A 15,361-nucleotide genomic window follows, 5' to 3' on the forward strand; every position below is an offset into this window, starting at 1 on the left:
GTTTACCTATTGACTAAGGAAACCAGGTTAAAACACCGTTTTGTCTTTTATCTCCATTTCCAATGGCACTAGGATATGTGTAACTTATAAGACCAGACCTCCCAACCCTGACTGACAAATACTCTAACAACTAAGCACAAGATATCTTTAGAGAAGGATTTTGGATTCTATGGAAACACACATTGTATCAATAGCAATTAAAAGCAGGGCACTTTTGGGAAAAAAACGAAAAGCACTTTTTCCACTAAAACCTACATCTTCTGTCCTGTATCCTGATTATGGTGGTGCTTACACAAATCTATAAGAGGACTAAAATTTACAGAACCCTACACCAAAAGAAAAAAAAGTCTATTTTATTGTATGACAACTTAAAAAGTAAAGTAAAATAAGCCCCTACATCTGTACTCCTACTTTGTTAACTTATTCAAATAAGTTATTCTCTTTTAAACTTTACCCTACTTTGCCAGTCAGAAATATACTCAGGGACTTCCCTGGTGGTGCAGTGGTTAAGAATCTGCCTGCCAATGCAGGGGACACGGGTTCAAGCCCTGGTCTGGGAAGATCCCACATGCCACGGAGCTACTGAGCCCGTGCGACACAACTACTAAGCCTGTGTACCACAACTACTGAAGCCTGCACGCCTCGAGCCCGTGATCCGCAACAAGAGAAGCCACCACAGTGAGAAGCCCGCACACCACAACGAAGAGCAGATCCCACTCGCTGCAACTAGAGAAAGCCCGCATGCAACAACGAAGACCCAACACAGCCATAAATAAATAAAAAGAAATCTACTCAGACTCCTGCTAATGAGAAAAAGAAGACAGAGGAGAACCCTGGCATCCTAACACAAACTACATTTGAGGGTAATGGTATCTAGTTCCATGACTCCCATACCACCTGTTGCTTCTTTATGCTGTTATAATTCCTTCAGATGTCCTCATTTGTCTGTGGCTCTTCTCCCCCTCCCAGACACTCTAAATATACCCATGACCAGAGTTGAGAAGAATGGAGAGATAAGGTTATGAGAAAAGAAAATAGAAGACCCCATTTTTAGACCCTGGCAGTTTATCTGGTATCTGATTTACAAAAACTTATCAGTGATCATAGCAGGTAGAAGCGTATCATTGGTAGAATGAAATCAAGATACTAATGCTATTAAAACATGAGGCAAACTTAGAACATAATGATTTTAGTTAAGAAAGTTGTTGTCCATTAAAGGTCAGCAGTACTGTGACTGCTTTTCTGGTAACATACCATGCAACAACTCAGAAATAAATTAATCAGGTAAAGAACCAATACTTGGAGGAAATTTGGAGAATGGTCTTACTTCTCACGTTTTTTACTTCGTATTTCTGGGCTATAAAGTCCTTTCAAAGTGTGGGAAAACCTACATTAACAATTTATCAAATTCCTTTATTGGCTAACATCTTTCCCAAGGTGTGTACATTAAAAGTTTCCAAATGTCTTGCTTCAAAAGCCAAATGGTAAATTTTATTAAGTATACTTACTGCTGGTTTGAGTGGATGCAGCATTTATCTGTGCTTGTTCAGATGATCCTGTCTGAATTAAAAATGAATAGATAAATAAAGGAGTTCCTGATACATATCCGAGAAGACCTATTTGCTAAGCAATTGCTCTTACTTGGCTACTGCTGGATTCCACAGTAATAGAGTCAACTCCAACGGCTCTTTCTGCAGCAGAGTGGACATGAAGGATCTCCTGGGCTTGACCTACAATAGCCCTCAATTCTTCTACAAATTTTTCTCTTTCACTTTCCAGGACAAAGTTATCTTCGACCTATCCAAAAGTAAAAGTAAGTCTATTCACAAGAATGAATTTAGTTTCTTCAACATTATAATATAGTGACTACCATAAAGAAAAATAAATTAGGTATTTAGATCTAAATGCCACAACAGAGTTAACAAAGACCAGCAATAAAATGCCACATAATACATTAAATTATTCTATTTTGAGAACACTGACATTGGTCAGATTGGCACTACCTACCAGAAGCCAGCATTTTAAAAAAATCTGGCATTCTATAAATTGATTGCCATTTGAAGAACATAACTGAGGTAATGTTTACGTTTAAAACTAGGATGTCCAAATGCAAAAGCTTTTAAATAAAAAAAAATCACAAAATGAAGCATCTCTAAAGACGATAAAGAATGGCCTAGAGACAGTTCAGAAAATACTACATTGAATAAGAGGCAGACTGACAAAATTATTAACTTTTAAAATGTTAAATTCTGCTTCGCCAGGAATGTATATACAAAGAAAACTGGCAGAAACAAAAGCATTATGTACTCTTCATGCCACCCTAGCTCATCCCCATTAAAAACACAAGAGGAGGGGAATACTAACTTAAGCCTAACAATTCAAAGCAAATACAAAAACTAAATGAAATGATGAACATTACTTGAACACCTATATGTAAGATGTTATATCAGTAGCTAATACATTAGAATTACCTGGGGAACTTTACAAACTATTAATGCTTAGGTCTCATCTCCAAAAATTCTGATTTAATTAGGGACCCAGGCAACAGAATTGTTTTTGTTTTAGTTTTTGTTTGGTTTTTTTTTTTTTTTTTGGCTGCACCACGTGGCTTGCAGGATCTTAGTTCCCTGACCAGGACTCAACCCAGACAACAGCAGTGAAAGCACTGAGTCCTAACCACTGGACCACCAGGGTATTCCCAACAGAATTGTTAAAAAGCTCTTCCAGTGGTTTTGACATGCAGCTAGGGATAAGAAGCACTGACCTAGATCCTCTCTTAATGAAACTCCCTCATATTTTACACATAAATATACAGAAACCAGAGGAGGTATAGTGACTTACTCTTGATCATAACCAATTTAGCTCTGTACAAATTTTAAAAACTAGCAGTACCCTAAAAAAAGATGGCTCTGAATAAACGGCAGGAGAGTTAGAGAGGAAAAAGAGACAGAATGCTGAAGAGAAAATAATTTAGTTTTACTGTACTTACCATATAGTCTGCAATATCCTCTGGTGCATCACCATCAACATCAAACTTGAAGGTGACCATCTTGTTATTGTGTGTCTCCAGTTGACACTCCACCATGTTGTCTCCAGAGGTTGACACCTGGGCACAAACATGTCACTAGTTTAAGAGTCAGTCATTGTCTTCTCTTTGTAAATGGTGCAGGAAACATTTGGAGTTCACATACAATATATGAAAAAAATGATTTAAACTGTTCAAAATCTAAAAAGATTCTGTTTTTCCCTTGATGAAATACTGTCTAAACAACCATTGTATGACAAATCTAAGGCTCAAATTATTCAGCAAAAAATAAGTTAGAAATGTGAACCTGTGGGAAAGAAAAGGAACACAACTTCTATGAAAAGACAAAAAAATAGTTACAACGGTCACTATAGCTATCTGCAATGCAAAGATCTAAATCTGTTCATTCATTTCCAAAATTCTCCCACAAATTGACCCTTTAAGCTAAAGAAAATGCACTGCTAATGGAAATGTAAACTGGTCCAAAATTTATGGACAGCAACCTAGAAATACGTATTTAGAAACTTTAAAAAAATCTTCATACCCTTTGACCCACTAATTCTACTTCTAGGAATCTATCATAAGGAAATAATCAGGTATATATACAAAGATTTGTGTTCAAGAGTGTCTGCTGCAGAGTTTCATAATACCCTATACTCACCTCCACAGCAACATCTCCCCTCCCTGACCCCCCAGACTTCAACATGCACTCTTAACCAAATCATATTTATACACTGACCTGAAGGACAGTAAGCTGAAATTTAGTCCCCTTCTCTGATCGAGGACAGGAAGCTCTTCTCTGTTTGATCCGATCTTGTTTGCCATTTCCACTTGAGTTATCAGGGGTATTGGTGTTTTCTTTCACAGCTGCCACATCATTATTCAAACTATTATTTTTAAAAAAAAACAAAAGCAACTCCAATTCAATTTCTCAGAGAAGACATTATTCCATAATTCTCAAAGTCCAATATTTAACCCAAATCAGAGTTAACAACTGAAATTCCTTTGTGGATAGAATCATTCCATCTTGATGATAAAATTCTAAGAAAAACCCTCAATTATAAAATCATAAATAATGTTTAAATAAAATATATAAGTAGTACAATATCTCTCAAAAAGTTATGACTGCACAACTCTGCAAATATACTAAATGCCATCGAATTGTACACTTTAAATGGGTGAAAATCTAATGGTATGTGAATTATATCTCAATAAAGCTGTTTTTAAAAGTTATGAAACACTGAGATTATATTGTATGTATTAGGCCAACATCTCACAGTAGTGGGATTGAAAGAAAAACACTGCTAGTTATGGACCTCTGTGGAACCTTTTATCACGGGATATTCCTGATCAATTTTATTTTGTTTGTTTTGGGGTTTTTCTTATTAATAATATGTTCAAATAAAACTTCTAAAAACCAATTCTCACTCAAAATATAGCTGTTTATGTAACAAACACAACAGGGGATACATGAGGTGTGGAAGACAGGAATACTGCAGGAAACAGAAAAAGAAATGAAAATGAGATAAAGAACATGTAGTATGTACATACAATGGAATATTATTCTACCATAAAAAAGAATGAAATCTTGCCATTTGTAACAACATAGATGGAAATTGAGAGCATTATGCTAAGTAAGTCAGAAAGAGAAAGACAAATACCATATGATCTCACTTAAATGCGCAATCTAAAAAAACGAAAAATCTCCAAAGCTCATAGATACAGAGAACAGATTGGTTGTTGCCAGAGGCAGGGGTGGGGGGAGGGGGTGGAGAGTGGGCAAAATGGGTGAAGGGAGTCAAAAGGTACAAACTACCAGTTACAAAATAAATAAGTCATGTAATGTACTGCATGGCAACTATAGTTAATAATGCTATATTGCATATTTCAAAGTTGCTAAGAGAGTAGATTTTAAAAGTTCTCACCACAAGAAAAAAAATTTTGTAACTATGTATGGTGATGGATGTTTAAACTAGACTTATTGTGGTGATCATTTCATAATATATACAAATGTTGAATCACTCTATTGTATATCCAAAACTAATATAAGGGTAATGAGTTTTACCTCAATAGAACGAAAGGAAGGAAAGAAGGAAGGAAGGAAGGAAGGAAGGAAGAGGGAAGGAGGGAGGGAGGGAGGGAAGAAGAAAAAATACACCATAATTTTGGTTTAAAAAACTGAAAATGAATGATGTGAAAATGATTCAACATGATTAACTCTAACTAGTTATATTCTGCAGGTTCAAGTCAATACGATTATGACAGAGCAGACTAACTTTCAGCTGATCTGTGTCAAAGGTATTTTTCAGCTTTCTCTTTAATAAATTTGAAGATATTTCAATAAATAACAAAAATTCCAATAAATACATTTGAAACTTAAATGAGATCTGTAAGCAGCAGATATTTTTTAAATTAATTTTTAGGTTAAGTCCTTTCTCCTAAAAACTACTCAGGAAGTATCTATATAAAGATATACAAAAGAGTTAAGAGGAGTAGGCGGAGGACGAGGGGAAGATGGCAGAAGAGTAAGGTGCGGAGATCACCTTCCTCCCCACAGGTACACCAGAAATACATCTACACGTGGAACAACTCCTACAGAACGCCCACTGAACGCTGGCAGAAGACCTCAGACCTCCCAAAAGGCAAGAAACTCCCCACGTACCTGGGTAGGGCAAAAGAGAAAACAATAAACAGAGACAAAAGGATAGGGACGGGACCTGCACCAGTGAGAGGGAGCCGTGAAGGAGGAAAGGTTTCCACACACTAGGAAGCCCCTTCGCGGGCAGAGACTGAGGGTGGCAGAGGGAGAAAGCTTCGGAGTAGCAGAGGCGAGCACAGCAACAGGGGTGCGGAGGGCAAAGCGGAGAGATTCCCGCACAGAGGATAGGTGCCGACCGGCACTCACCAGCCCGAGCGGCTTGTCTGCTCACCCGCCGGGGCGGGCGGGGCTGGGAGCTGAGGCTCGGGCTTCAGTCGGAGCGCAGGGAGAGGACTGGGGTTGGCGGCGTGAACACAGCCTGCAGGGCGTTGGTGCACCACGGCTAGCCGGGAGGGAGTACGGGGAAAAGTCTGCACCTGCCGAAGAGGCAGGAGACTTTTTCTTCCCTCTTTGTTTCCTGGTGCGCGAGGAGGGGGGATTAAGAGCGCTGCTTAAAGGAGATCCAGAGACGAGCGTGAGCCGCGGCTAAAAGCGCGGACCCCAGAGACGGGCATAACACGCTAAGGCTGTTGCTGCCGCCACCAAGAAGCCTGTGTGCGAGCACAGGTCACTATCTACACACTCCTTCCAGGGAGCCTGTGTAGCCCGCCACTGCCAGGGTCCCGGGATCCAGGGACAACTTCCCCAGGAGAACGCACGGCACGCCTCAGGCTGGTGCAACGTCACGCTGGCCTCTGCCACCGCAGGCTCGCCCCCCATCCGTACCCCTCCCTCACCCCGGCCTGAGTGAGCCAGAGTCCCCGAAGCGGCTGCTCGTTTAACCCCATCCTGTCTGAGCGAAGAACAGGCGCCCTCCAGCAACCTATACCCAGAGGCGGAGCCAAATCCAAAGCTGAGCCCCGGGAGCTGTAAGAACAAAGAAGAGAAAGGGAAATCTCTCCCAGCGGCCTCAGAAGCAGCGGATCAAAGCTCCACAATCAATTTGATGTACCCTGCATCTGTGGAATACATGAACAGACAACGAATCATCCCAAATTGAGGAGGTGGACTTTGAGAGCAAGATTTATGATTTTTTCCCCTTTTCCTCTTTTTGTGAGTGTGTATGTGTATGCTTCTGTGTGAGATTCTGTCTGTACAGATTTGCTTCCACCATTTGTCCTAGGGTCCTATCTGTCCGTTTTTTTTTAAATTGTTTTTTCTTAAGTATTTTTTATTTTAATAACTTAATTTTATTTTATCTTTATTTTATTTTATTTTACTTTATATTCTTGCTTTTTTTCCTTCCTTCCCTCCTTCCTTCCCGCCTTCCACCCTCCCTCCTCTCTCTTTCTTTCTTTCTTTCTTTTTTTCTTTCTACTTCTACTAATTCTTTCGTTCTACATTTTCTCCTTTTTCTTCTGAGCCGTGTGGATGAAAGGCTCTTGGTGCTGCAGCCAGGAGTCACTGCTGTGCCTCTGAGGTGGGAGAGCCAACTTCAGGACACTGGTCCACAAGAGACATCCCAGTTCCACATAATATCAAACGGCAAAAATCTCCCAGAGATCTCCATCTCAACACCAGCACCCAGCTTCACTCAACGACCAGCAAGCTACAGTGCTGGACACCCTATGCCAAACAACTATCAAGACAGGAACACAACACCAACCATTAGCAGAGAGGCTGCCTAAAATCATAAAAAGTCCACAGACACCCCAAAACACAACAACAGACGTGGACCTGCCCAATAGAAAGACAATATCCAACCTCATCCACCAGAACACAGGCACTAGTCCCCTCCACCAGGAAGCCTACACAACCCACTGGAACAACCTCAGCCACTGGGGACAGACAACAAAAACAACGGGAACTACGAACCTGCAGCCTGCAAAAAGGAGACCCCAAACACAGTAAGATAAGCAAAATGAGAAGACAGAAAAACACACAGCAGGTGAAAGAGCAAGATAAAAACACACCAGACCTAACAAATGAAGAGGAAATAGGCAGTCTACCTGAAAAAGAATTCAGAATGATAGTAAATATGATCCAAAATCTTGGAAATAGAATAGAAAAAATGCAAAAAACATTTAACAAGGACCTAGAACAAGTAAAGATGAAACAAGGAACGATGAACAACACAATAAATGAAATTAAAAATACTCTAATGGGATCAATACCACAATAACTGAGGCAGAAGAACGGATAAGTGACGTGGAAGATAAAATAGTGGAAATAACTACTGCAGACCAGAATAAAGAAAAAAGAATGAAAAGAACTGAGGACAGTCTCAGAGACCTCTGGGACAACATTAAACTCACCAACATTCGAATTATAGGGGTTCCAGAAGAAGAAGAGAAAAAGAAAGGGACTGAGAAAATATTTGAAGAGATTATAGTTGAAAACTTCCCTAATATGGGAAAGGAAATAGTTAATCAAGTCCAGGAGGCACAGAGAGTCCCATACAGAATAAATCCAAGGAGAAATACGCCAAGACACATATTAATCAAACTGTCAAAAATTAAACACAAAGAAATCATATTAAAAGCAGCAAGGGAAAAACAACAAATAACACACAAGGGAATCCCCATCAGGTTAACAACTGATCTTTCAGCAGAAACTCTACAAGCCAGAAGGGAGTGGCAGGACATAATTAAAGTGATGAAGGAGAAAAACCGGCAACCAAGATTACTCTACCCAGCAAGGATCTCAATCAGATTTGATGGAGAAATTAAAACCTTTACAGACAAGCAAAAGCTGAGAGAGTTCAGCACCACCAAACCAGCTTTACAACAAATGCTAAAGGAACTTCTCTAGGCAAGAAACACAACAGAAGGAAAATACCTACAATTACGAACCCAAAACAATTAAGAAAATGGGAATAGGAACATACATATCGAAAATTACCTTAAATGTAAATGGACTAAATGCTCCCACCAACAGACACAGATTGGCTGAATGGATACAAATACAAGACCCATATATATATATGCTGTGTACAAGAGACCCACTTCAGACCTAGAGACACATACAGACTGAAACTAAGGGGATGGAAGAAGATATTCCATGCAAATGGAAACCAAAAGAAAGCTAGAGTAGCATTTCTCATATCAGACAAAACAGACTTTAAAATAAAGACTACAAGAAGAGACAAAGAAGGACACTACATAATGATAAAGGGATCGATCCAAGAAGAAGATATAACAATTGTAAATATTTATGTACCCAACATAGGAGCACCTCAATGCATAAGGCAAATACTAACAGCCATAAAAGGGGAAATCGACAGTAACACATTCATAGTAGGGGACTTTAACACCCCACTTTCACCAATGGACAGATGAGGCAAAATGAAAATAAATAAGGAAACACAAGCTTTAAATGATACATTAAACAAGATGGACTTAACTGATATTTATAGGACATTCCATCCAAAAACAACAGAATACACATTTTTCTCAAGTGCTCATGGAACATTCTCCAGGATAGATCATATCTTGGGTCACAAATCAAGCCTTGGTAAATTTAAGAAAATTGAAATTGTATCAAGTATCTTTTCCAACCACAACACTATGAGACTAGACATCAATTACAGGAAAAGATCTGTAAAAAATACAAACACATGGAGGCTAAAAAATACACTATTTAATAACGAAGTAATCACTGAAGAAATCAAAGAGGAAATAAGAAAATACCTAGAAGCAAATGACAATGGAGACACGACAACCCAAAACCTATGGGATGCAGCAAAAGCAGTTCTAAGAGGGAAGATTATAGCAATACAATCCCACCTTAAGAAACAGGAAACATCTCGAATAAACAACCTGACCCTGCACCTAAAGCAACTGGAGAAAGAAGAACAAAAAAAACCCCAAAGTTAGCAGAAGGAAAGAAATCATAAAGATCAGATCAGAAATACATGAATAAAATGAACGAAATGATAGCAAAGATCAATAAAACTAAAAGCTGGTTCCTTGAGAAGATAAACAAAATTGATAAACCATTATGCAGTCTCATCAAGAAAGAAAGGGAGAAGACTTGAATCAATAGAATTAGAAATGCAAAAGGAGAAGTAACAACTGACACTGCAGAAATACAAAAGATCATGAGAGATCACTACAAGCAACTCTATGCCAATAAAATGGACAACCTGGAAGAAATGGACAAATTCTTAGAAATGCACAACCTGCCGAGACTGAATCAGGAAGAAATAGAAAATATGAATAGACCAATCACAAGCACTGAAATTGAAACTGTGATTAAAAATCTTCCAACAAACAAAAGCCCAGGACCAGATGGCTTCACAGGCGAATTCTATCAAACATTTAGAGAAGAGCTAACACCTATCCTTCTCAAACTCTTCCAAAATATAGCAGAGGGAGGAACATTCCTAAACTCATTCTACAAGTCCACCATCACCTTGATACCAAAACCAGACAAGGATGTCACAAAGAAACAAAACTACAGGCCAAGATCACTGATGAACATAGATGCAAAAATCCTCAACAAAATACTAGCAAACAGAATCCAATACCACATTTAAAGGATCATACACCATGAACAAGTGGGGTTTATTCCAGGAATGCAAGGATTCTTCAATATATGCAAATCAATCAACGTGATACACCATATTAACAAACTGAAGGAGAAAAACCATATGATCATCTCAATAGATGCAGAGAAAGCTTTTGACAAAATTCAACACCCATTTATGATAAAAACCCTGCAGAAAGTAGGCATAGAGGGAACTTTCCTCAACAGAATAAAGGCCATATATGACAAACCCACAGCCAACATTGTACTCAATGGTGAAAAACTGAAATCATTTCCACTAAGATCAGGGACAAGACAAGGTTGCCCACTCTCACCACTCTTATTCAACAGAGTTTTGGAAGTTTTAGCCACAACAATCAGAGAAGAAAAGGAAATAAAAGGAATCCAAATCGGAAAAGAAGAAGTAAAGCTGTCACTGTTTGCAGATGACATGATACTATACATAGAGAATCCTAAAGATGCTACCAGAAAACTACTAGAGCTAATCAATGAATTTGGTAAAGTAGCAGGATACAAAATTAATGCACAGAAATCTCTGGCATTCCTGTACACTAATGATGAAAGATCTGAAAGTGAAATCAAGAAAACACTCCCATTTACCATTGCAACAAAAAGAGTATATAGGAATAAACCTACCTAAGGAGACAAAAGACCTGTATGCAGAAAATTATAAGACACTGATGAAAGAAATTAAAGATGATACAAATAGATGGAGAGATATACCATGTTCTTGGATTGGAAGAATGAATATTGTGGAAATGACTCTACTACCCAAAGCAATCTACAGATTCAATGCAATCCCTATCAAACTACCACTGGCATTTTTCACAGAACTAGAACAAGGAATTTCACAATTTGTATGGAAACACAAAAGACCCCGAGTAGCCAAAGCAATCTTGAGAATGAAAAACGGAGCCCGAGGAATCAGGCTCCCTGACTTCAGACTATACTACAAAGCTACAGTAATCAAGACAGTATGGTACTGGCACAAAAATAGAAAGATAGATCAATGGAACAGGATAGAAAGCCCAGAGGTAAACCCACGCACATATGGTCACCTTATCTTTGATAAAGGAGGCAGGAATGTACAGTGGAGAAAGGACAGCCTCTTCAATAAGTGGTGCTGGGAAAACTGGACAGGTACATTTAAAAGTATGAGATTAAATCACTCCCTAACACCATACACAAAAGTATGCTCAAAATGGATTAAAGACCTAAATGTAAGGCCAGAAACTATCAAACTCTTAGAGGAAAACATAGGCAGAACACTCTATGACATAAATCACAGCAAGATCCTTTTTGACCCACCTCCTAGGGAAATGGAAATATAAACAAATGTGACCTAATGAAACTTCAAAGCTTTTGAACAGCAAAGGAAACCATAAACAAGACCAAAAGACAACCCTCAGAATGGGAGAAAATATTTTCAAATGATGCAACTGACAAGGGATTAATCTCCAAAATTTATAAGCAGCTCATGCAGCTCAATAACAAGAAAACAAACAACCCAATCCAAAAATGGGCAGAAGACCTAAATAGACAGTTCTCCAAAGAAGATATACAGACTGCCAGCAAACACATGAAAGAATGCTCAACATCATTAATCATTAGAGAAATGCAAAGCAAAACTACAGTACGATATAATCTCCCACCAGTCAGAATGGCCATCATCAAAAAATCTAAAATAATAAATGCTGGAGAGGGTGTGGAGAAAAGGGAACACTCTTTCACTGCTGGTGGGATGTGAATTGGTACAGCCACTATGGAGAACAGTATGGAGGTTCCTTAAAATACTACAAATAGAACTACTATATGACCCAGCAATCCCACTACTGGGCATATACCCTGAGAAAACCATAATTTAAAAAGAGTCATGTAGCAAAATGTTCGTTGCAGCTCTATTTACAATAGCCCGGAGATGGAAACAACCTAAGTGACCTAAGTGTCCATCATCGGATGAATGGATAAAGAAGATGTGGCACATATATACAATGTAATATTACTGAGCCATAAAAAGAAATGAAATTGAGCTATTTGTAATGAGGTGGATAGACCTAGAGTCTGTCATACAGAGTGAAGTAAGTCAGAAAGTGAAAGACAAATACCGTATGCTAACACATATATATGGAATTTAAGAAAAGAAAATGTCATGAAGAACCTAGTAGTAGGACAGGAATAAAGACACAGGCCTACTAGAGAATGGACTTGTGGATAGGGGGACGGGGAAGGGTAAGCTGTGAGAAAGCTAGAGAGAGGCATGGACATATATACACTACCAAACTTAAAATAGATAGCTAGTGGGAAGCAACTGCATAGCACAGGGAGATCAGCTCGGTGCTTTGTGACCACCTAGAGGGGTGGGATAGGGAGGGTGGGAGGGAGGGAGATGCAAGAGGGAAGAGATATGGGAACATATGTATATGTATAGCTGATTCACTTTGTTATAAAGCAGAAACAAACACACCATTGGAAAGCAATTATGCTCCAATAAAGATGCAAAAAAATAAATAAAATAAAAGATATACAAGAAAAAATAAAACTAACTCCTAAATGTTTTTCTTTGTCCCTGTGAAAAAGAATTTTCATAAATACAAGTGGAGGAAGAAAATACATTAATACTGCTGTTTTTTAATAGAGAAATAGCCATAATAAATAACACGTTCAGAGGATAAAAGGGACATAATTCTAGTCAATGCAGCTGTATCATTCACTTTGTAAAGTTATCTGAAAACACTAGTTTAGGGTTTGGGACAAGATGGCAGAAACTCAACTCTCCCCATTCCTCCCCACTAAGTATAACTAAAAAGTCTGGAAATAATACAGTAGAATATCACAGGAGGGCACTGAAGAGTGAAAAGATGAAGGCAGACTAGCTAGGGACTCCCAGGACTTGAGGAAAAATATAGCAGCTTGGCATCTCCTGACTCCTGGGCCAAAAGGCAAAGGTAGCCCGAGCCCAGTGGTCTCCTGAACCCCAACCTAGCAACAGAAGGTGGTTCAGGTGGGCCCTTTCCTCCCGTGGTGATGCTGTTGGGACCCCTACAAGTAGCATGTGGTCTGGAGAGCTGGCTTAGGGCAGCGGGCCTAGAGAAGTGCTCTCCAACCCCTTGGTCCAGCAGTGGGTCCCAATGGTGTCATTTGAACCAAGCAGATCAGAATAATAATACAAAGACTCTGAAAACTAAATTGTCATTAGAACCATAGTCCACAAAAGTAGACCAGGACCTTTGCACCTAAACACAGTGACTGACTGCTAAAATAGAGTATTTAAATAGGATCCAGGGTATCATAACATAATGTCCATAATGTCCAGGATACAAATGAAAATTCTCTGTCATACCAAAAACCAGGAAAATCACAACTTGAATGTGAAAAGACAATCAACAGATGCCAACACCAGAATGAATCAGATATTGGAATTACCTGACAAGGATTTTAAAGCAGCCATTATCAAATTGTTTCAGTGAGCAATCACAAATACTTTTGAAGCAAATGAAAAGCCAGAAAATCTCATAATAATAGAAAATATTAAGAAAGAAACAAATGGAAATTATAGAAAGTACAATCATAGAAATAAAAAATGCACTGAGTGGGCACAATAGCAGAATGAATAGGACAAAGGAAAGAATCAGTGAACCTGAAGACAGAACAAGAGAAATTAACCCAATCTGAACAAGATAGAGAAAAATATTAGTTTATAACTACCAAATAACAATATAATTATATATCTGGTTGTAATTTATTTCTTTAGATTAGCTGGAACTTTAAATTATATTATTTCTTATTTCCTTTTTTAATTCTTATAGTATTTTCCTAAGAACAGAATATGATGGGAATTCCCTGGCAGATCAGTGGTTAGGACTCCGCACCCTCACTGCCAAGGGCATGGGTTCAATCCCTGGTCAGGGAACTAAGATCCCACAAGCCACGGTGGTGCAGCCAAAAAAAACAAAAACAAAAACCCCAGAATATTATAATAATGTGAACAAGAAAATGGTCAATAATTTCATAGTCCATATGATCTTTATCAACATAAAAAGTAAAAATAATGTCTACTATTTTTATTGAACATACACACAAATACTAGAACACAGAAACTTCTTCAGTCAACACACACTAAGCACCTAATGAATGCAGTACTTCAACATTCCCTCATCGCTTTCATGGTATTAATTTGAAGATACTCACCTTCGAACTAAATCCGGTTTTAGAAGAGCTGCTGGTTGTTCAGCTCCAACTGCTTGGGATACAGGCTGTAAATAGCACAGAAATAAAACTTATTATGATAACAGCAAACTTTAAGCTGAAGGTGCAATTTTCTATTATTGCAGAAAATGTGTTTGTTACATTTCATACTTTGGTTACCACACAGTCCAGGTAAAATGTCTACATTACTGAATGTCTCTATCAATCCTATTATTCATGTTACCACCAAAGATAAAGAAAAATAAAATGTAGCAGTATTGATATTCATCAAGACGTTTTCATTAAAAAAGACGGCATTGGGCTTCCCTGGTGGTGCAGTGGTTGAGAGTCTGCCTGCCAATGCAGGGAATACGGGTTTGAGCCCTGGTCTGGGAAGATCCCACATGCCGTGGAGCAACAAAGCCCGTGAGCCACGGCTACTGAGCCTGTGCATCTGGAGCCTGTGCTCCGCAACAAGAGAGGCCGCGACAGTGAGAGGCCGGTGCACCGCGATGAAGAGTGGCCCCCGCTCGCCGCAACTAGAGAAAGCCCGTGCACAGAAACGAAGACCCAACACAGGCAAAAATAAATAAATTAAATTTAAAAAAAGACGGCATTGTTTTTTATACTTTTGTTTGTGTTATTTTTCAATGGCTTCCAGTCCTGACTGTAAAACTACTAATAAAAGGAAGAGTTGCTGCCATTCCAGAAACAGATAAATCAATGATTCAAGCTTTAACGTATTGCATGGTCTCTCTCTCTCTCGTTCCCTTTTCACTAAACTGCTGCAAACAATTCCTTTGAGATGTTAGTATCCAGCAGCTGCAATACTGGCATCTAGGAGAAAAGTTTATAAAGGCAAATGCCAACCCTAAGGGAAAATAATGTTAAACATTTACCTAATCCATCCTATGCATTGCCGCTGGTGACAGTACAGTGACTTTAAAATGTAAATCTACCAAAAT

At 38.7% G+C, this 15,361-nt stretch overlaps 1 protein-coding gene across 4 annotated transcripts in view; it reads right to left on the reverse strand.

Moving 5' to 3' along the window:
* WNK3 (WNK lysine deficient protein kinase 3) overlaps positions 1-15,361 on the reverse strand; it is a gene marked incomplete at both ends in the record, with an annotated part of 136,350 nt that overhangs the window by 49,342 nt on the left and 71,647 nt on the right. For all 4 annotated transcript variants that reach the window (XM_079727426.1, XM_079727425.1, XM_079727424.1 and 1 more), the window contains 5 exons: positions 1,509-1,560; positions 1,642-1,797; positions 2,990-3,106; positions 3,765-3,912; positions 14,400-14,464. In XM_079727426.1, coding sequence (XP_079583552.1) covers positions 1,509-1,560; positions 1,642-1,797; positions 2,990-3,106; positions 3,765-3,912; positions 14,400-14,464 — 538 coding nt within the window. The remainder of the gene's footprint in view (positions 1-1,508; positions 1,561-1,641; positions 1,798-2,989; positions 3,107-3,764; positions 3,913-14,399; positions 14,465-15,361) is intronic.

This window comes from Hyperoodon ampullatus, assembly GCF_949752795.1.
Source record: "Hyperoodon ampullatus genome assembly, chromosome: X".
In the NCBI taxonomy this organism is placed as follows: domain Eukaryota; kingdom Metazoa; phylum Chordata; class Mammalia; order Artiodactyla; family Ziphiidae; genus Hyperoodon; species Hyperoodon ampullatus.